The sequence below is a fragment of the Pan paniscus genome, chromosome 19 (genome assembly GCF_029289425.2).
Source record: "Pan paniscus chromosome 19, NHGRI_mPanPan1-v2.0_pri, whole genome shotgun sequence".
Lineage (NCBI taxonomy): Eukaryota > Metazoa > Chordata > Mammalia > Primates > Hominidae > Pan > Pan paniscus.
This window is the reverse complement of record NC_073268.2, coordinates 34,833,384-34,854,278: the sequence shown is the minus strand read 5'-3', so window position 1 is coordinate 34,854,278 and position 20,895 is coordinate 34,833,384. Positions and strand designations below refer to the sequence as shown.

General features: G+C 56.4%; 2 protein-coding genes across 17 annotated transcripts in view; one reads left to right on the top strand and one right to left on the bottom strand.

The window, feature by feature from the left end:
- ANKRD13B (ankyrin repeat domain 13B) overlaps positions 1 to 12,710 on the top strand; it is a 25,119-nt gene extending 12,409 nt beyond the window's left edge. For 2 of the 6 annotated variants that reach the window (XM_055101932.2, XM_034942158.4), the window contains exons 2-15: positions 5,607 to 5,742; positions 5,851 to 5,975; positions 6,060 to 6,105; positions 6,716 to 6,859; positions 6,951 to 7,140; positions 7,220 to 7,286; positions 8,558 to 8,639; positions 9,518 to 9,582; positions 9,815 to 9,945; positions 10,055 to 10,212; positions 10,341 to 10,493; positions 10,595 to 10,758; positions 10,830 to 10,906; positions 11,296 to 12,710. In XM_055101932.2, coding sequence (XP_054957907.1) covers positions 6,081 to 6,105; positions 6,716 to 6,859; positions 6,951 to 7,140; positions 7,220 to 7,286; positions 8,558 to 8,639; positions 9,518 to 9,582; positions 9,815 to 9,945; positions 10,055 to 10,212; positions 10,341 to 10,493; positions 10,595 to 10,758; positions 10,830 to 10,906; positions 11,296 to 11,524 — 1,485 coding nt within the window. In that variant the 5' untranslated portion in view covers positions 5,607 to 5,742; positions 5,851 to 5,975; positions 6,060 to 6,080 and the 3' untranslated portion in view covers positions 11,525 to 12,710. Of the gene's footprint in view, positions 1 to 5,606; positions 5,743 to 5,850; positions 5,976 to 6,059; positions 6,106 to 6,715; positions 6,860 to 6,950; positions 7,141 to 7,219; positions 7,380 to 8,557; positions 8,640 to 9,517; positions 9,583 to 9,814; positions 9,946 to 10,021; positions 10,213 to 10,340; positions 10,494 to 10,594; positions 10,759 to 10,829; positions 10,907 to 11,295 lie in introns of all 6 variants that reach the window. The other 4 variants (XR_008621761.2, XR_008621762.2, XM_034942159.3 and 1 more) reach the window with 4 other exon arrangements.
- On the bottom strand, positions 12,711 to 20,895 carry CORO6 (coronin 6). Of its 11 annotated transcripts, none has more exons than XM_008965152.4 (11): positions 20,640 to 20,895; positions 19,176 to 19,375; positions 17,603 to 17,725; positions 17,014 to 17,143; positions 16,744 to 16,925; positions 15,453 to 15,572; positions 14,891 to 14,995; positions 14,655 to 14,800; positions 14,232 to 14,289; positions 13,899 to 14,129; positions 12,711 to 13,811 (listed from the first exon to the last, which is right to left on the bottom strand). In XM_008965152.4, exons 2-11 carry the CDS (start codon positions 19,371 to 19,373, stop codon positions 13,686 to 13,688), a joined length of 1,419 nt encoding a protein of 472 aa, XP_008963400.1. In that variant the 5' UTR covers positions 19,374 to 19,375; positions 20,640 to 20,895; the 3' UTR covers positions 12,711 to 13,685. The 11 variants fall into 11 exon arrangements, with proteins under 11 accessions (XP_008963400.1, XP_003812758.1, XP_008963401.1 ...); XM_003812710.5 differs by having other exon boundaries at positions 19,176 to 19,436; positions 20,640 to 20,892; XM_008965153.5 differs by having other exon boundaries at positions 12,711 to 13,808; positions 19,176 to 19,436; positions 20,640 to 20,884.

Below are 20,895 nucleotides of genomic sequence, written 5' to 3'. Positions count from 1 at the left end.
CCAGCATTTTGGGAGGCCGAGGCGGGCGGATCACGAGGTCAGGAGATCGAGACCATGCTGGCTAACACGGTGAAACCCCGTCTCTACTAAAAATACAAAAAATTAGCTGGGCGTGATGGTGGGTGCCTGTAATCCCAGCTACTTGGGAGGCTGAGGCAGGAGAATGGCGTGAACCGGGGAAGCGGAGCTTGCAGTGAGCCGAGATCACGCCACTGCACTCCAGCCTGGGCGACAGAGTGAGATTCCATCTCAAAAAAAAAAAAAAAATTATTCTGTCACAGTTCGGGAGACATAAATACAAATTTGAGATGTTGGCAGGGTGGCAGTCCTTCCAAAGGCTCTAGGGAAGAGTCCTGCCTTGTCTCTTTCAGATTCTGGTGACTGGGCCACAACCCTCTTGGCTTGTGGCTGCAGAACTCTAGTCTCTGCCTCCGTCTTCACATGGCCTTCCCACCTCTCTGAGTGTCTTAGAAAGACACCTGTCATTGGATTTAGGGCCCCCTGGGTGATCCAGGATTATTTCATCTTGAGATCCTTAACTTAATTATGTCTGCAAAGACCCTTTTTTCAAATAAGGTCTCATTCATAGGCTGTGAGGGTCAGAATGTGATGTGGACATGTCTTAGGAGGGGCACCATTCTTCAACCCACCATAGTAGTTTTTATCAAGTTTGGAAAAATTTTGGACGTTCTTTCTTTCTTTTATTATTTATTTATTTATTTTGAAATGGAGTCTCCCTCTGTCGCCCAAGCTGGAGTGCAGTGACACGATCTCGGCTCATTGCAACCTCCCCTTCCCGGGTTCAAGTGATTCTCCTGCCTCAGTCCCCGAGTAGCTGGGACTACAGGTGCCCACCACCACGCCTGGCTAATTTTTGTATTTTTAGTAAAAATGGGGTTTCACCATATTGGCCAGGCTGGTCTCAAACTCCTGATGTTGTGATCCACCCGCCTTCGCCTCCCAAAGTACTGGGATTACAGGCGTGAGCCACCGCACCCGGCCTATTTCTCTAAATTTGTCTTATTTGTCCTACTTCTTTATTCTGTCCTTTGGGATTCCAATAGATATATGTTAGAATGCTTGATAATGTCTTACAGATTATGAGGCTCCGTAGAGACAGGGTCTTGCTCTGTTGCCCAGGCTGGAGTGCAGTGGCGTGGTCATAGCTCACTGCAGCCTCGAACTCCTGGGCTCAAGGGATCCTCCTGCCTCAGCTTCAGAGGAGCTGGGACTACAGCTGCTTGCCACCATGCCCAGCTAATGTAAAAGTTGTTTTGTTTTGTTTTGTTTTGTTTTTTTTGTAGAGACAGAGTCTTGCTGTATTGCCTGGGCTGGTCTTAAACTCCTGAACTCAAGCCAACCTCCCGCCTTGGCCTCCAAAAGTGCTGGGACTATAGAAGCCCAGCCAACTTTATTTTTCAGTACTATTTTTCTCTTCTGTGCTTCAGTTTGGAAAGTTCTATTGCTGTCTTCAAATTCACTGATTTTTAAATTGTGCAGTGTCTAATCTGCTGTTATTTCCATTCAGTGAATTTTTCATTTCAGTTACTGTACTTATTATCTTTAGATGGTCCACTGGGTTCTTTTTTATACCTCTCATTCCTCTCCTCATGAACATCTTTTTCATGTTTTTCTTTAAACTCTTGAGTATATTGAGCCATCTATCATCTTTATCATTTCTGAGTTTTGTTTCTATGAAATTATTTTTCTCCTGATTATTAGTTATATTTTCTTTCTTTCTTTCTTTCTTTTTTTTGAGATGGAGTCTCTCTCTCTGTTGCCCAGGCTGGAGTGCAGTGGCGCCATCTCGGCTCACTGCAAGCTCGATCTCCTGACCTCGTGATCCACCCGCCTCAGCCTCCCAAAATGCTGGGATTACAGGCTCACGTGAGCCACCGCACCCTGCCTATAAGTTTTATTTTCCTACTTTTTGGCATATCTAGTAATTTTTAACTGAATGTTGGACATTGTAAATATGATGTTAAGCATCTGGATTTGTTATTGTTCTTTAAAGAGTGTTGGGCTTTGTTCAGGCAGACTAGGTAAATTACTTGCAAATCAGTTTGACCTTTTTGAGGCTTTTTTTTTTTTTTTTTTGAGACAGAGTCTTGCTCTGTCACCCAGGCTTGAGTGCAGTGGGGCAATCTCAGCTCATTGCAGCCTCAACCTCCTGGGCTTAAGGGATCCTCCTGCCTCAGTCACTGAGTAGCTGAGGCTACAGGCACATGCTACCATACCTGGCTAATTTTTTGTATTTTTTGTAGACATGGGGTTTTGGTATGTTGCCCAGGCTGGACTTGAACTCCTAGGCGCAAGTGATCTGCCTGCCTCAGCCTCCCAAAGTGCTGGGATTAGAGGTGTGAGCCACCGTGCCTGGCCTTTGATGCTAATTTTTCTTTTTCTTTTTCTTTTCTTTTCTTTTTTTTTTTTTTTTTTTTGAGATGGAGTCTTGCTATGTCACCCAGGCCAGAGTGTAGTGGTGCAGTCTTGGCTCACTGCAACCTCCGCCTCCTGGGTTCAAGTGATTCTTGTGCCTCAGCCTCCTGAGTAGCTGGGATTACAGGCACCCATCACCACGCCCGGCTAATTTTTTTGTATTTTTAGTAGAGATGTGGTTTCGCCATTTTGGCCAGGCTGGTCTTGAACTCCTGACCTCAGGTGATCTGCCCGCCTCCACCTCCCAAAGTGCTGGGATTACAGGCATGAGCCACTGCACCCGGCCTGAGGCTAATTTTTAATCTGTTAGGGTGGGTCTAGGTGAGCCTTTTCTCTAGGGATAGTTTAGCTCTACTGCTAAGGCATAACCCTTCTGAGGTCTGATTAAATATGCATCTCCACTCTAGGAGGCTGGAGCTTGATTATCTCCCTGCTTTTGGTGAGCTCTGAGAATTTACCATTTTATTGCTCCTTTTTGTGTGGTCTTACTGAGTTTCACTATACACATGTGAAGTTTAGTATTCAGGAAGACTTGAAGAGACCCCTATGCAGATTTCTGGAGTTTTTTGAGTAGTTTACTCTTTTCCAGAACTGTGCTCTGCTGCAACCTTTAATACCTTGGCTTCCTTGAATCCTGTCTCCATCTTCTCAACTCAGGAAGAGCACCATGCTCTGCTCCGGCTTCCCCTCCTTGAATTACAGTCTGGAATGTTCCTCCAGGCAGAAATCCAGGGATGTTACAGAGCTCACCTTGTTCATTTTCCTTACTTCAGGGATCACAGTTCTGGACTTCTAAAAACAGCTATTTCTCTTTACATATATTTTCTATATAGAGAAATATATATATATACACACACAAACACACACACACACACACACACACATATATATACACACACACACGCATATGTATATATATATTTGAGACAGCGTCTCACTCTGTTGCCCAGCCTGGAGTGCAGAGGTGTGATGATACCTCACTGCAGCCTCAACCTCCCAGGCTTAAGCGATCCTCCCACCTCAGCCTCTGAGTAGCTGGGACTACAGGCACAGGCCATCATACCCGGCTAATTCTTTTGTATTTTTTGTAGAGATGGGGTTTTGCCATGTTGCCCAGGCTGATCTCTAACTCCTGGGCTCAAGCAATCCGCCAACCTTTGCCTCCCAAATTGCTGGGATTACAGGGGTGAGCCTCTGTGCCCAGCCTTCATATATTTTGCAGCAATAATTTTCTCATTGTTTATGGTGGCAGAGTAATTTCATTTATTATGGTAGGAGTAGAAGCCTTTTTACTGGCGTTTTAATCAAGTTCAGAGAAGAGGAGGGAGTTACATGCATGTGGTCAGTTCACTGTTCTTTCTTTTTTTTGAGACGGAGTTTTGCTCTTGTCGCCCAGGCTGGAGTGCAGTGGCATGATCTCGGCTCACTGCAACCTCCGCCTCCTGGGTTCAAGCGGTTCTCTTGCCTCAGCCTCCTGATTAGCTGGGATTACAGGCATGGGCCACCACGCCTGGCTAATTTTGTATTTTTAGTAGAGATGGGGTTTCTCCATGTTGGTCAGGCTGGTCTCGAACTCCCAACCTCAGGTGATCTACCCGCCTTGGCCTCCCAAAGTGCTGGGATTACAGGCGTGAGCTACCGCGCCTGGCCTGTCAGTTCACTGTTCTTAACTAGAAGTCCTAGACTCTTGAAATATATTTAAATACTTATGTTTAAGACCAGGCGTGGTGGCTCACGCCTGTAATCCCAACACTTTGGGAGGCCAAGGCAGGCGAATCACTTGAGGTCAGGAGTTGGAGACCAGCCTGGGCAACATATCAAAACCCCGTCTCTACTAAAATACAAAAATTAGCCTGGCATAGTGGTGCTCGCCTGTAATCCCAGCTACTCAGAAGGCTGAGGCACAAGAATCGCTTGAACCTGGGAGGCGGAAGTTGCAATGAGCCAAGATGGCACCACTGCACTCTAGCCTGGGTGACACAGTGAGACTCTGTCTCAAAAAACAAACAAACAAACAAACAAACAAACAAAACTTATGTTTAACAAACATGCTTTCTAAGCCAGGTGCAGGGGCTTGTAATCCCAGCTGCTTGGGAGGCTGAAACAGGAGGATTGCTCAAGCCTAGGAGTTTGAGACCAGCCTGGGTGACATAGTGAGACCCTGTCTCAAGTAAAAAAAAAAAAAAAAATCTTTTGTCTGGGCACTGTGGCTCACACCTGTAATCCCAGCACTTTGGGAGCCCGAGCCAGGTGGATCACCTGAGGTCAGGAGTTCAAGACTAGCCTGGCCAACATGGTGAAAACCCATCTCTACTAAAAATACAAAAAATTAGCCAGACGTGTTGGCGAATGTCTGTAATCCCAGCTACTTGGGAGGCTGAGGCAGGAGAATCGCTTGAACCTGGGAGACGGAGGTTACAGTGAGCCGATATCACGTCATTGTACTCCAGCCTAGCCAACAGAGTGAGACTCCGTCCCCAAAAAAAAAAACCCAAAAAAAAACCCAAAAAAAGCTTTTATCACTTTTATCACACAACAGAAATCTCATGCAATGTAATCATGTTATTCACAAAATTATAGGATTTGTACAAATTTTAATGCATAGTGTCCCACAAGCACAGGACATGGTTGTGAAATTGTATTAATACCATGAACTTGTTATTTCATTCCTGTCTGTGTATTACTGTAACCGTTTGTTAAACCTCACTCAGTGATAATGTCAGTGATCTAAATTGGTAGCTCTTCCTGAAGGTGGCCTGGGACCCTTAGGGTAGGTCTGGTCCCAGGTGAGCTCCTTGGCCAACAGCCTCTTTGCCACCCCACTTCAGTCCCAGGCTTATTCTTGGTAGGCAGGCCACTGGGCCCTGGAGGAGAGGACCCAGCCAGGGGCCCTTGGTGGACAGGAAGGGAGGAAGCCCTCCCTCTTCCAGAGTTACTTTCTGTCCTGTCTTCTAAGCCCCTTTCCATCCACGTGTCTGTCTTTCCGTTGCTCATAGTGTCTGTCTTTCCGTTGCCCATAGTGTCTGTCTTTCCGTTGCCTTGTGAGGTTGGTGAGGCAGAGCAGCCCCAGCAGGGGGTGGGGGTTGCTGCCTGCTCCAGGGCTGTCTGGCTCCGGAGGGCTGCCTCCGACGTGACTGGGGCTATATCTTCCACTCCTCCTCCTCCTCCAGGTGGACATTGAGCAGCTGGATCCCCGCGGCCGGACTCCCCTGCACCTGGCCACCACGCTGGGGCACCTTGAGTGTGCCCGTGTGCTCCTGGCGCACGGCGCAGACGTGGGCAGGGAGAATCGCAGCGGCTGGACAGGTGGGCAGCCCTGCTCACCCCAGCCCCACAGCCGGGGCCTCCCCAGCATCATAGACCTATGGTTGGCTGAAGGGTCCTGCCCTGTGACCTTGCCTCCCCCTCCCCCAGTGCTCCAGGAGGCTGTGAGTACCCGGGACCTGGAGCTGGTGCAGCTGGTGCTTCGGTACCGGGACTACCAGCGGGTGGTGAAGCGGCTGGCGGGCATCCCCGTGCTCCTGGAGAAGCTGCGCAAGGTGAGGCCCAGCCTCTCAGCCTCCACGGGAGCCCTTGAGCCCTTCTCCAGTGCAGACTTAGCTTCTCTCCCCTTCGTCCTCCAGGCCCAGGACTTCTACGTGGAGATGAAATGGGAGTTCACTAGCTGGGGTAAGCGGGCTGCAGCAGGTCGCTTCTGGGCTCTCCCACTGTAGGTCCTGCGCCTGCTCCCCTGCCTGGAATGTGTTCTCATAGCTCTTCCGGCGGTTCCCTCTATGCCTTAGCTCAGCTCAGGGCCACCACCTCAGCTAGGCCTTTCCAGATTGCCCCAGATACTGTCTTGATTCCATTATTATTCTCTTCACTCTGTCATGATTTGCTTACTGTATTCATGACCTGCAGCTCCTTGTTAGAAGGTAAGCTCTGAGAGAGCAGGAGTCCTGTCTTTTTCACTGTTGTATTCCCAGTGGCTGGAACACTCAGTAGGTGTTTCATAAATATTTGTTGAAAGAATGGATGAAAGAGTGAGTGAATGAATTAACAAATGGTGGACACTAGGGACTTAGTGGTGACAGAAACATGCCCGTCCCGACCTCAGGTTGCTCTTCTGTGTGAGTATGGTCTACACTGGCCAGGGAGGGGGTTTTGGAGGAGAGGCTGCTCTCTCATCAGTTCCCTCCCCTGTTCCTGGCCACACGGATCCCAAACCCCATGCCCTGAGCTGGTCCAGGCCGCGTAGGCCAGACCAGTCAAAGCCACCTCCAACCTCCGCTTCCACCAGTGCCCCTGGTGTCCAAGATCTGCCCTAGTGACACCTACAAAGTGTGGAAGAGCGGCCAGAACCTGAGGGTAGACACCACACTCCTGGGCTTTGACCACATGACCTGGCAGCGAGGGAACCGCAGCTTTGTCTTCAGGGGCCAAGGTCAGGCAGGCAGGAAGTGGGGCAGGGTGGGGACAATGGGAGGCAGCCCCAGGCCACCCCTGATCCCCCTGTGCTGTTCCGTGGCTGGCAGACACAAGCGCCGTGGTCATGGAGATTGACCACGACCGCCGGGTGGTGTACACAGAGACTCTGGCACTGGCTGGGCAGGACCGGGAGCTGCTGCTGGCTGCTGCTCAGCCCACTGAGGAACAGGTGCTGAGCCGGCTTACCGCGCCCGTCGTCACCACTCAGCTTGACACCAAGAATATCTCCTTTGAGAGGTGGGTGGACATGGCCTTGGTCACCCTTGAGCCAGCCCGGTGGGGTGCCTGCCTCACCTGGACCACTCTGCTTCCCCAGGAACAAGACTGGCATCCTGGGCTGGCGCAGTGAAAAGACGGAGATGGTGAATGGGTATGAAGCTAAGGTGAGGCTGCAGCTCCCAGCTGCCAGCCCAGCTGCACTCTTGCCTACAGCAAGCTGTACAGGGGATTCTGACCTCCCTTCCCCAGCCCTGGAGGTACAGAAGCAATGCAGCGTGGTCAAGCACTTATATTTGGGTTCAAGGCACTTCTCTGGTGTTTTATATGGATGTATGGATGTATACACAGGGCACGTGCACACGCACACACACACACACACACACATTTATTCCTCACAGCAACCCTTTCTGGTAGGTGCTGTTCTATTAGTATTCCCATTTTACGCATGTTTATTGAGTCCTTTCCTTGGCATCCCATTTACTCTTCACAACAACCCCAGGAAGTAGGGATGATCGGTCCATTTTATGATGAGGAAATAGAGGCTTAGAGTGGTTCTGTGACCTGTACAAGGTCACACAGCTGTTAAGTGGCAGAGCTGGGGTTCAGATCCTGGCTGGCCTGACCCTAGAGCCAGGCCTTTATCCCTAAAAATGACTGCCTGGCCGGGCATGGTGGCTCACGCCTGTAATCCCAGCGCTTTGGGAGGCCGAGGTGAGCGGATCACCTGAGGTCAGTTCGAGACCAGCCTGGCTAACATGGTGAAACCCCGTCTCTACTAAAAATACAAAAAATTAGCCGGGTGTGGTAGCAGGCGCCTGTAATCCCAGCTACTCGGGAGGCTGAGGCAGGAGAATTGCTTGAACCTGGGAGGCGGAGCTTGCAGTGTGCAGCGATCCCGCCACAGCACTCCAGCCTGGGCAACAGAGCGAGACTCCATCTAAAAAAAAAAAAAAAAAGGCTCTGCCTGTTACTCTGGGACCCCTATGTTGCCCACGACATGAAAGCAGGAACTAACAAATGCCATGGGTTTTGTGTGCGGCATCTCCTCTGAAAGCCTCCCCTGCTTCTGTAGTCTGGGAAGGCCTCTGTGCTACCCCCACCAGTGCATGGACCATGCTGTTATAACTCCATTTTATTGTCTCCTTATAGAGATTGTAAGTCTCAAGAGGGCAGGGATCATGTTTGGCTTGTTTACTGTATCCCTGATGCCTACCTCAATGCCTGGCACATAAAGGCTCCTCAAAAAATGTTTGTTGAATGAATAAGTGAATGAATGAATGAATGAATGAATGACCTCATATATTCACTTACCCAAAAGCCTGAAGCAGAGTCTCTCCAGGACCCTTTGCTACAGGGAGTGTTCCCAGTGCCCTTAGGGGTAAGACACAGGGTAAGACCAGAACTGCCTATGAGCCCTTTCTTCATCTGTCCCCAGGTGTATGGGGCATCTAACGTGGAGCTCATCACCCGCACACGGACAGAACATCTTTCAGAACAGCACAAGGGCAAGGTCAAAGGTAATGAGGCAGAGCTGGATGGGGAGAGGTGTTGCAGGACTGCGGGAACCAGCTCCCACTTCAGTGCTTCCATCAGTATTCCCACTGGCATCCTAGCAAGAGGCTGGATGCTTTATTCAGGCCGATAGATTTCAATTCAGGTGCCAAGCCCTAAGGATGGGTAGTGGCTGCCTAGAGTACTAAGAAGATTCTAAGGACTCATCTGGGTTCAGTGGAAAGCCATACTGCAAGTGATTACTAATGTTGCTGTTGAATTTGGGAGGGGAGAGAAATGCCATGTATGCCATTTATTGGCCATTCTAGTCTAGTGGGACATATCCTAGGTAGAAGGTCAGGGGACCTTGCCACAGATTCTGTATGCCCATTGATGCCACACCTGATTCTCTGGGTACCAGATACCGTGTCCGAGGTGAAAAAGCATAATTTCTACCTCACAGGGGAACAACATGAAATCATGCCAATGGAAGTGCCTGAAGCAAACACACACACGCACAGGCACACCCCACAATGCCCACCTGGGTGCCTATGGAAGTGCCTGAAGCAGAACACACACACGCACATGCACACCCCACAGTGCCTGCCGGGGCAGGCGTTTTACTGTCCAGGGTCACCGAGCTGGAGAGGAGCACTTTTGGAAGTTGCTTCTGACCTCTAGGCCTTCCTTTTAGTGTTTTAAGCTGTGCTCACAGAGGCCCTGGCCCCTGGCCCTTGAAGCCCTCAGTCCCCTTCAGGTGAAGGTGCCTGAGTATGTGGTTGGGTGAGCAGGCCCCACCCCAGGAACCGGCCTCCTCCCTAGGTCTTGGGTGCTGTCACCTCTGATGAGGTGCCCAGGTGTGTGTGGAGTTGCAGTGTCCTCTGAGATGCCACATTTCTTGTAGGCTGTAAGACACCTTTGCAGTCCTTCCTGGGAATCGCTGAGCAGCACGGGGGCCCCCAAAATGGGGTGAGTGTGTGCAGGGGTACCCGTAAGTGGAGGGATGTGGATGTGGCTCAGGAGGAGGCTTGGGAAGCGTCCTGCTTAGCATGGCCTGTGTGGACCTCCTTTCTGCAATGCCCAAGGCCATGTCAGCGCCACACTGGCAGAGGGGACAGCTTGGGGGCCTTGTGACAACAAATGAGCTGGCCTGGCATTAGGAACTGAGGGGAGCTCCTGGGCCCCTCCCCATGTGGTACAGACCCTGATCACTCAGACTCTGAGCCAAGCCAACCCCACTGCCATCACTGCAGAAGAATACTTCAACCCCAACTTTGAGCTGGGCAACCGTGATATGGGCCGCCCCATGGAACTGACCACCAAGACACAGAAGTGAGGCCCCTGCCGGTGCTGGGAAGGTGGGGGGCCGGGGCTCCAGGAGATGCTGGGAGGCCATGGCTTCCTGCAGTGTCCCTTACCCCTTGGGATCTGGTGGGGGCAGGTTCAAGGCCAAGCTGTGGCTGTGTGAGGAGCATCCCCTGTCCCTGTGTGAGCAGGTGGCCCCTATCATTGACCTCATGGCCGTCAGCAATGCGCTTTTTGCCAAGCTCCGGGACTTCATCACCCTGCGTCTGCCTCCTGGCTTCCCAGTTAAGATTGGTGAGACCGCACGGCCATTTCTCCTGAGCCCGTGGCGGGCCGACCGGGGTTTAGATGAGGTCGGGGTGGGGCTGAGGCTGAGGTGTGAGGGGCTGAGTGGTGGCGCCTGAAGGTTTCCTCATCCTCAGAAATCCCGATCTTCCACATCCTCAACGCCCGCATCACCTTCGGGAACCTCAACGGCTGCGACGAACCGGTGCCATCGGTGCGAGGCAGCCCCAGCAGCGAGACGCCTTCCCCAGGCAGCGACTCCTCCAGCGTCAGCAGCTCCAGCTCCACGAGTGAGGCCCCCTCCCCGCGAGAACGCCTGCCCCTCGGCTCTCCCCGGGGTGGGTGGGAGGGGCGCGCCCGGCCGTGCCTGACCCAGCCCCCGCGCCCCCAGCCTCCTGCCGCGGCTGCGAGATCTCCCCGGCGTTGTTCGAGGCCCCGCGCGGCTACAGCGTGATGGGCGGCCAGCGGGAGGCGGCGACCCGGGACGACGACGACGACCTGCTGCAATTCGCCATCCAGCAGAGCCTGCTTGAGGCGGGCAGTGAGTATGACCAGGTGCGTCTCCGCGGGCGCGCGGGGCCACGGGACTCCGCGCCGCCACGGCTAACGCCCACGCCTCCCCGCAGGTCACCATCTGGGAGGCGCTAACCAACAGCAAGCCAGGCACCCACCCCATGTCCTACGAGGGTCGCCGACAGGACAGGTCAGTGCCCGCTGGGCCGGAGAGAATCCTCCGGAGAGGATCCTGTCTCCCCTAAGCCAGGACACAGCCGGAGAACCCGCGGGGCCCTCGGCAGGGACCCTCCTGGTATCGGGATGGCTTCTGCCACCACTCCTGCCTCCGAGGCGGCAGGCAGGGGTCAGGGATCCAGGCTTCACCGCGGAGTTCAGACTCTCCCCAGGCATTGAGGGGAGAACTTGGTAGGGTCTGGGCTCCGCCACGACCAGGTGGGGGCCAGGACGCCGCGGGACTGACCGCCTCCACTAGAGGGTGGTGGCCGCGGGCCGCCCTGAAGCCTCCACGCCGTGTCCCGGCCCCGGCCGGTGGGTGGGTGCGCCCGGGAGCCCGCGACATTCCTTCCCCACCCCCAGGAGCGCCCCGCCCACGCCGCAGCGCCAGCCTGCGCCCCCGGCGTCAGTGCCCAGCCCTCGGCCCAGCTCAGGGCCAGGTTCCGGCGGCCACGTGTTCCGGAGCTACGACGAGCAGCTGCGGCTGGCGATGGAACTGTCGGCGCAGGAGCAGGAGGAGAGGCGGCGGCGCGCGCGCCAGGAGGAGGAGGAGCTGGAGCGCATCCTGAGGCTCTCACTGACCGAGCAGTAGCGCCCCCTGCCGGGACCCTCGCCAGCGCCACGCGCGCCACGCCCAGGGCCAGGAGCCAGACAAACCTCGGCCTGCGCGCCTGCAGAGCGGCGGCTGGAGACTGGAGCCACCGCCTCGCGGGTGCAGCAGCACAGCAGGCACGGTTCGGGGAGGGATTCGGCATGGCCGCGGGGTACCTTCCCAGGCCAGGGCCCTGGAGGCAACTGGCACGGCCTGGTCCCCCTGCTTTGCTGTATTCTGATTCCCCAACCCGCTCCCCTGGGCTCAGATCTGTCCTGTCCTAGGGCGGAGCCAGGCGGTCCTGAGGGGGAGATGAATCCTTAGAGGAGCGCTGTCCCTATCCCTTGCTCCTTCTGGCCGGTCCGCATTTCTGTTCACTAACCCCACTCCAGGACACTGCCCCTGAAGCCTTTGCATCTCTGCTCTTCACTCCTGGGGGGCAGCTGAGCTCCCCGCGTGCTGTGTCACTGCTTTGTTCCAGACACAAACCAGCACGTCTAGGGCCCAGCCCCTCCCCCACCCCGGCATTTCAGCGTCAAGTGCACTTAGCGGGGTACCCGGCTCCCCCAGCCCCCACACCCGTCCTGGGTCTCAGGGTGGTTCCAGCTTCTCCTTGGGCAGCCAGAAGTTGGAGTCCCATCCCCCAAGGCACATTTTTTTTTTTTTTTTTTTTTTTTTGTGATCAGGGAGTGTGTCCAACGTAGCCCCCTGGCCTGTGCAAGCCCTGACTCCCTCATGGTGCCTCGGAGAGTGGGGAGCATATTGGGCTGGGGTAAGCACTAGACCCGAGTAGACTGGACACAAAGGGCTCGCCCAGGGCCCAGGCGCCACCCCCAACCCCTTCCCACCAGCTGCTGCTAGCCTCTGTGGTTGTACATCCCACTTGCCCCCACACGGAGACTGACTCTAAAACCCTTCATCCAATGGTGCTAACCCCCGGCTCTCCCCTGCCCCACCTCACCCACCCAGAGAAGCACAGACCCCGCCAAGGGCAGGGGCCCACCGCACACCCTCGTCCCGGGCCTGTCTGGGACTGGCCTTCCCGGCTCAGCCAGTGAGGCTCAGAAGGGACACAAAGAGGGATGGAAGAAAAGAACAAAGAGAAACTGTTCCTCCCACCCCCTTCCCTGATGCCAGGGGCACCAGACTGATTCTGAGGCACAAATAAAAGAGGCTTCATACCGGAGGCTTTTGCTACCTAACTTTACTTGGGGGGAACGCCTACGGTGTGGGTTGGGGTCATTCTGAACCTCAGAGTGGAGAGAGCTCTAGGGTAAGAGGCTGCCTGATGGGCCCTGAGCCCAGGAGTGCATCGCCAGGTCTCCCAGGAGCCTGGGGGTAGCATTTGCAGAGGCTGGGGGTCTCGTTCCCCTCACTCCCACCCATGCAGGAGGCACAGACTGAACGCTTAGTAAAATATTTCATTCAGTACGTCTTGTTTTTCTGAGAGAGGCAACGGCAGAGGGTTGGGGGCAGTGTGTGTGTATTTGTGATGAACCTAACTCCTCATGCCAGTTCTGTCGAGATTTCTTCGCGGGGGCTGCCGCGAGAAAGCAGCCCTCGCCCCTGTCGGTGGAAAGAAGGAAGAGAGCTCTCTACCACAGACCGCTGTGGGTGTAGCCACTGGGTCCGGCTCTGCAGCAAAGGGGTTGTGTATGTGTCTGCAGAACTGGGGTGACGCCCATCTGGTTTACCGCTCAGGGTGATGGAATCCAGTGAGCTGATTAGGAGAAGCGCTGTCATTTTCCCCAGCCTGGGGGTACCCATCAAATCGCCACCCGTTTGAGGTCAAGCTCAGGCTCCAATATCCCCAAGCATCACGCTAATACTAAGCACTTTCCCTGCCCTGGGCGGAGGACAAAGGGGGACACCACCTCGCCGTGCAGCACCATTGCTGAGCCCCCCAGGTTACCCCGGGCCTCCCTAGGCCAGCTCCAGCCGAGTCCCAGACGAGGCTCGCAGTCCAGCCTCCGCTGGAGCGACGTGGGTCTCCCCTAAGCTCCAAGAGTTCTGGTCTCCCGCGAGGGGCGGAGTTCCCTTCCCAGTCCCGCCCCCGGGCCCAGCCCAAGAAGGCGGGGTCCGGAGTTCCGGACTAAAAGCCGGGGCGGGGCCGAGCTTGTGCGCCCCGCCCCGCCCCGCTCCGCCTGCCTGGCGCGCGGGGCTAGTCCGTGCCGTCCACCAGCTCGCACAGCATGTTCTCCAGAGCCGTGATGCGCTGCTCCTGGGCCTGCACCCGCTCGCGGAGGGCCTTGATCTCTTCCAGCAGCGTCTCCAGAGTGTGCTGCTGCTGGGGCGGAGGACAGAGAGGTCGTGTCGTATAGGGGCGGTTGGGGGAGATGTAGATTGGGTCAGAGTGCAGCAGGGCCGATCTTACCGACAAGGGGGCGTCGCTGGCCGACTGGCTGCGGCGGGGGCCGGAGGGCGGGCGAAGGTCCAGGATGTTGCGCTTCGTGACCCGGAGCTCGCGGTGCTTAGGGGGCACATAGCCGTCCCTCAGCGAAATGAGCACGGGTTCGGCGTCCTGGCCGGATAGCCATTCGTCCGCTTCTAGGGCCGGCTCCGGGCCTGGCGTATCCGGGTACAGATCGTCCTGGAACAGGTCTGACTGCGGGGGTGGGTGGACAGGAGGACCTGCGTGAGAGGGTGCGGGGCTTGCTCTGCTCCCTTCCGCCTCGTAGCCCTGCCCAACCCTTCTCAGGCCCCTCACCTTGCGGGGCACAGTCATGATGATAGGTTCACACTTTCTTTCGTGTAGCTTGTAGAACCTATAAGGGAGCAGGGTTCAGCACCCCCGCAGACTTCCACGTCCTTAACTTCTCCTGTCTAAGACCAAGGGGGTTGGAGGCCAACACTTGCTCAGCGCCTACCATGCATATTGCACATTACACACATTATTGGTTCTGCAATAAAACACCCTGATGGTGTGTTCACCATCATCTTATAGATGAGGAAACTGACGTTGAGAATGTAAGGCTAGTGAGCGGTGGGTCTGGCACTGAAACAGAGCTGTCTTATCCCCCCGCCCCGCTTTTCCAAAGCACTGCATTACTGGGGAAGCCCCGTGGCTAGGACCCGACATGAGTGGGGGACAGAGGCGTGTAGGTGTTCAGGAGGGGCCAAGGCTGCTGACCGGGCGATCTCACACTTGCTGACATCCAGTCCCCTTTTGGGCATGAAACCCATGCCCCGCTGCGGCTCTTTGCTGCTGAACGTGTTCAGGTAGTGCACGAAAGGCGGCTCGTCGGTAATCTCAAAGTACCGAATGCTGCTGTCGCCCTGCAAAATTAGTCGGTTCAGGGGCGCGCCCGGACAAGGCCCTCCACATCTCCATCCAGCGCCCTGTTCTCCCTGCCCGGCCGTGAGCACCTTGCCACACAGGTAGACGATGCTGGAGTCGGGATCGTAAAAGGGCAATAGGACCCCGTTGCTTGTGTCCATCTCCTGCAGTGCCACTGGCTCCTCGAAGTTGTTCTGCCCGAGCACAGGAGGCGTGACCAGCCCTGCCCCACCCTCCCGTGCTACTTCGGGACCCCCAGAAGCCCCTTTACGCTTCCTGGCCTTCCCAAACCCTATGCCCCAAACCTCTAGTGACCAGAGTTGCAGGCCCCTCCCCTGGGCACATCTCTCCTCCTCCCCTGCGCACATAGCTCCTCCTCCCCTGCACATATACCCGCTGCGCGCCGCATGCAGTCACAGCAAACCACCCCCAGGGACTCGGCATCACCAGGTGGGGGCGCCAGCGCAGGATCCTTCACGCGACGCAGCAAAACTGGGCAGAGGGGTGGGTGTGAGAATGGCAGGCGCTGCAGAGGTGGCAGCAGCCTTCAGTCCTGTCCAGGTGGGCATGCCCTGCGGGTGGGGGGCGCCTGGCCACTCTCCCGTGATGCCAGTCCCCGAGGCACACACCCCAAGCCTCCAGCTGCGTTACCGGGTCCCACAGGCCCAGCTCTCGCTGGCTCATGCGGGTGAAGCCCGTGGTGAAGATATGGCCCTGGCGTGTGAAGACGGCCCGCATGGGCCTCATCCCCTCGTGGGCCGCAAACCTCTCCTGGGGGGAGGGGGAGACAGGGAGGGACATCACCCAGCTGCCTGCCCTGAGGAGCATGGAGGGATGAGCAACCAGCTTGCTAACTTGGGTGTCCGGGGTGGAGGAGCGGATGCGGGGAAGAGACAAATGGGGCCTAAGCACTCAGCTTCCTGCGGGGCCACGTCTGGCCCCTGACCTGGAGAGCATCCGGGCCTGGAGAGAGCAGGAGGCACGCGGCTCTCAGCCGATCCCGAACCCTTAAGCGCGCTCAAAGGCCGATCCCTAGAGCAGCGGTGTCTGCTGGCTCCCCGGAGTCGCAGCGAGGCTTTTCCCGAATGGGAGCTCCCCGCTCCGCTCTGGCCTCTTGGGCGCCAGCCACAGCCCGGGAAGGCGCTCCCGGCAGACCCAGAGAAGGAGCGAGCTAGCGCGCCCGGCGCGGCCTGGCCTACCGGGTCCCAGAGCGCGAGTTGCCGCTCACTCATCCTGCTGAAGCCGGTGCTGAGCAGCTTCCCGTCTGCGGTGAAGACAGCCCGCAGCGGGCGGGCGCCCTCGTGAGGCCGGGCTTGCTCCTGCTCGCCGGGTTAGTGGGTTAGAGCGCCCCGGCGCCAGCCCCGACCGCTCTCGGCGCGCTTGCTCCACGCAGACATGCACGCGGCCCACGCACCCGCACCCCAGGTTAGACTTGAGGCTAGCGAGGCCAGGGCCGCCGCCCTCCCAGGGCACCCGGCTGGGATAAGCAACGCGCGAGGGTTGCCCCCATCCCCCGCCCAGCGGGTCCACAAGGAGAAAGGGCCAGCCCTCGAGCCAGTGTCAGGCCCCAGACCCTGGAAGATGCGTCTGGGTGCCGGCTGAGAGGAGAGGGGTCCAGGAGCTCAGGTTTCATGCAGGTTCTGGTGGGAGGATGGAGTTTCCAGCTTCTCCCCTCCTCAATCCCAAAGCGAGGAGCCCTTCTCTGAGCTTCTGAGATGCAAGGGAGGGGAGGGAACAGGAGCCGGGCAGAGAATTGCAGGCTGGGGGCTTACTTAGGGCAGAGACCTGTGGTTGCAGAGACGGGGGAAGGGGGCTAGTCTCTGGAGCAGGGATGCGACAGGTGAAAGCCGGGACCAGGGGCTCTGATAATGGTGGGTACAAGGGTGCTGACAGCTGGCCACTGGTCAAGGGGTTCTGGGGAGTGGCCAGGCCAGGCACTCACCGCCACCACTTGGCCTTTTCTGGGGTCAATGATGCGCAAGGTCTTGTCCTTGCAGGTGGTGGCTAGCAGGCTACCGTTGCTGTTCCAGCACACACTGTGGATGACGTCTGGGTGCATATCATCCAGGCTCAGCAGCACCTCCCCGGTGCCCACATTCCAGATGATGATCACATTGTCACCACCTGCCCAGAGTGGCCAGGCATGGTCACCTGGGTCCCACCTTTGCCACCACCCACCCATCTATGGGGGACCCCTCCCTAGCCCCCAGACCTGCACTGAGCAGGACATTCCTGGCAGTAGGGTGCCAGGAGAGGATGCCCACACGCTTGGAGTGGCCCTCAAGTGTGATGATAGGTTCCGTAATGTTGCGCATGGGGGTATAGTCTGGAATCTGCCACACCTGGGTAGGAAGAAAAGGTATATGGTGGGTGGAATGAGGAGCCACCCTGTCCCTCCACTCCTTCCCTACCTTTTTTTAACCCTACTGGCTCTCTTGAGTGGTAAGGGTCAAATACAGGGCAAGATGTGGTGGTGCATGCCTAGAACAGAAGCAGCTGGGAGCCAGGAGGGGGCACTGCCAGCTCTCCAGAGACCTCCCATTCTCTCCAGCAGGGAGACTTCAGAGCACTGCCCTGCTGCTCTCCAGGCACCAAGTTGGCCATGGCTATAATTAGTCCTAAGCAGTGCATCCTGGGAGGGGGTGGGCATGTAGCTAAAAATAGTCCAGGAGCTGGGCAGGGCAGGGCCCTGGGACCCAGCACCTCCCTTATTACCACCCTTAGCACCTTCCCCAGCACAGGTGAGGCAGCCTTCCCTGCTCCCCTGCTCAACTGCCCAGCAGTAGCCACCTGGCTCCTACCATGATGGTGGTGTCGTCTGAGGCACTGGCGATAACGTTGTCATTGTGTGGACACCAGTCAATATCCAGCACAGGGGCAGTGTGCCCAGTGACCAGTGGGTAGTTCTTATCCACTCGCCCTGTCTGAGGGGTTGGAGAAGAAGATGTGGGGCTACTCTCCTGTGTGTTTTTTGGGGAGTGGGTAGCAGATCTGCTTACATCTCGATTCCTTATTACCTATTTTCTCTTTGCAGATCCCTCTCTGCACTTCTAACCCCATCCAGTCCACTTCCTGCACTTTACTGAAGGCAGAGTTGAAATAATTTAATGTTAGGGACTCTGACACAGAGAGGTAAGATGGCCTCATCAAGGACACACAACAAGATACTTGCAGAGCTGAGATTTGAACTTTCCCACCCAGTGCTCTTCCAAAGACACCTACTTGGAGGAGGCTGTTCTTCAGCCTGTTCTCCTGTTGAAGTGTCTGTGGGAATCTCCTGGTGGAAGAGGTCAAGGTGAGATAATAGTGTAGTGCTGGACAGCCCTTTCCTGGCCTCCCTTGGCAGATCTCTTCCTTGTGAACCACTTTTACCTTGGAACCACAAGCAGCAAGCAGTCCTGGTGCCTACTATCCCCAAATGGGAGCTGGGGACCCATCTATTTTTTGGTCTTCACAGGCTGCTTGTGGGGGTTCTGAGACCTCTGCAGGGGCAGACACTGGTCCAGACCAGGCAGCGGGGGAGAGGGTGGCTATGTGGTACTGAAAGAGCAGACATATTGGGGGAGGAGGCAGCTCCGGCTGAAATTTGAGCCCTGGAGCTGTGTCCCAGGATGATGTCTGCATTGTCTGGGGTGAGTCACTGGCTTTTTCAGGCCTCTTCCTGACCCCGCCACCTGTGGAGCCTACCCTAACAAGGTGTAGGGGCCAGAATCCAGGTCAAGGTCATACCTTGGGGGTTGGGGGAGAGTCATCCTTGGGATGTGGATGGTCAAGGGGCTTAAGGTTATGAAGCTAACGTGGTAGTCATTGCCTGGTCCCCATCCTGAGGGTAGGGAGGGCTCTGGCTTTATGTGTCATGTCCCCCTTCCTTTCCGTTCCCTTTCTTTCTACTTCACTGCAAGTGTCCTTGGAGGTAACCAGGGACTCTTTGGATAGAGCCTGACCCTGTCCTCAGTTTGCTGCTCTGGGATGTGACTTAATCAAATGGTCATCTTGGGCTAGGGAGGAGGTTCTCCACACCCAAAACATGAGGGGATGCGGCATTAGGAGAGGCAGTGATGGAATCTGGCCAGGCTTGGCTGTGCTGTGTCCCAACCATCTCCATCACCCGGCTCCCCTCCTGGTCCCTGCTGGGAATGGGGTGGTGCATGGAGAGGTGGGAGGGCTAGGGAGTGGGAGTAGGCCACCCTGATGTTAGGGTGGGGTGGGGTGGCCTCCCCTCTGGTCCTTGAGGGCTTGGGGAATAGGGAGGAGCCAATCCACACAGATGCTTCTCCTGACTATGGAATGGAACTAGGTGAGAACAAAGGCTCAGGAGTTCCCAGGGGCCCCAGCTAGTGTCCTCCCACTTGCTTCCTTTCCCTGATCCCTCACCTTGGCCAGAGGCAGGACAATGAAGGCACCCCCGCCTCCAGCCTCCACAATAATGGCCAGGAATTTGGGGTTGACGGCACAGAAGGAGCTGTCCCATGTGACCTTGGACACACGGATGTCCTCGTAGGCCTGGTCGGCCTTTGCTGCCTGCCCAAACACATGGCGGAACTTGCTTTGCCGAACCACACGTCTGCTCATAGCTGCAGGCAGAGAGGTGGGATCTCAGTGCCCAGAAATGCCTTTGGTCCTTAGTCCTGTGAGCTGCGGGAGGGAGGAGGAGTGGAGGGGTGGCTGATGAGAAGGGTTATGTGGTCAGGAGTCAGGTATAAATCCATATAGTGTCTGGTCCTAGAAGCAGGGAGCTTTCTTCAAGGTGGTCAAAGTATGGGAAAGTTATTTTGCTGTGTAAAATGCTGTTTAATGTAAGTGGCTAGGATTTGGGGCCTGACTTCTCCACAGAGACCCAGGCTGAGGGGATTGTGGAGCCTAACGGACTGAAAGCTTTCTGGACGTTGGAATGTTTTTGGGAGGAGCCTCAATGCCACACTGCCTGCACCCCCCGCTCCCACCACCGCCAGCCTTGATGAGCATCTCTTCACGGACGTGGTTGTAGCTCCCAGAGGCACCCTGTCCAGAAGCAGAAGACTTGACCATTGGATCTTGGCTTAAAGCCAGGTATGGGGCCAAGACTGCAGCCACCACAGGATACCGAACTCGCATGTCTGGAATAGTTCAGGCAGATGGGGTTTTGCCTTTTCCTAAAAATTTGCCAAGGGGGAAGTTCCTCCTGTCCGCCAATCTGAGTCCTTTCTGCTACTGTTTTCATCCCATGCTTTGTGGGGGGACAGGTGGCAGCACAGAGTGAGGTGGATCCCTCTTCTCCCACTCCTTTCTGCACTGGCTTCTCCAGGAAGCCCTGATCATGGTCTTCTGGCTTTTGCCTACCATAGGCTTGTCCGGTTTCTCCTCTGGGTCCTCTGCCCTGGTTGGGCCTTCTTCCTAGTGAACTCTTCTAGGGGTGGGGTCTTCAACCCCATCCTCCACCCCTGCCCCCGCCACGGCCAAGCCAGATTTGCAGGGGTGGGGAGGGTGAGGTGACTTTTCTCCAGCTAGGGTCTCCCCAGAGGACACACCGAGCACTCCCAAAGCCCCAGCCAGTGGCTCCTGCCCCACCCCAGCCCCAGCATCCGTGTGCCCTTCAAGGCGCGTCTGCGGCCCCAAGCCTGAGGCCCGGCCTCCCTGCACCCTTCTCCAGCCTGCTGCCCTGACACTGCGTTCTTGCGAGACGAGGTGTCTGCGCCCTCCGGGAGCGCTGGCTGCTGTCCGGCCAAATATAGACACCACGTCCTCCCCGCCCGAAACCGAATTTGGCGGCGCGGGGGGAGGAGGCGCAGACCTCTGCCCCTCAGGGACCCCGCCCGCTCCGCTGGCTGCGGTGACGGCCGGGTGTGGGGGGCTGGGTACCTGGTCCTGAGCGGGCTGCGGGGCGCTCACGCTGCGAATCCTCTGCGGAAGGGGCCCGAGTGCGTAGGGGGCCGAGGAAGGCGTCAGGGCGAAGGAGCCACCTCTCCAGGTGTCTGTAGTATCTGGGACCCGGGTGTCCAGCTCCGCACTCTGGCCGCTGCCTGCGGCTCTCTAGGGCCCGGCGCCGCTGCAGCCCCAGCTGCCGCTGCCATCAACCTAAGAGGGCGGGGCCTAGCATAGGGGCGGGGCCAGAGCC

Excerpts from the sequence above, each read along its gene's own strand:
- CORO6 (XM_008965152.4), bottom strand. The coding sequence starts at position 19,373 with ATGAGCAGACGTGTGGTTCGGCAAAGCAAGTTCCGCCATGTGTTTGGG. Across the intron at positions 17,144-17,602 it reads CAGACGACACCACCATCATG|GTGTGGCAGATTCCAGACTA; the intron begins GTAGGAGCCAGG and ends CTTCCTACCCAG. Across the intron at positions 15,573-16,743 it reads GAAAAGGCCAAGTGGTGGCG|GAGAGGTTTGCGGCCCACGA; the intron begins GTGAGTGCCTGG and ends CCCTCCCCCCAG.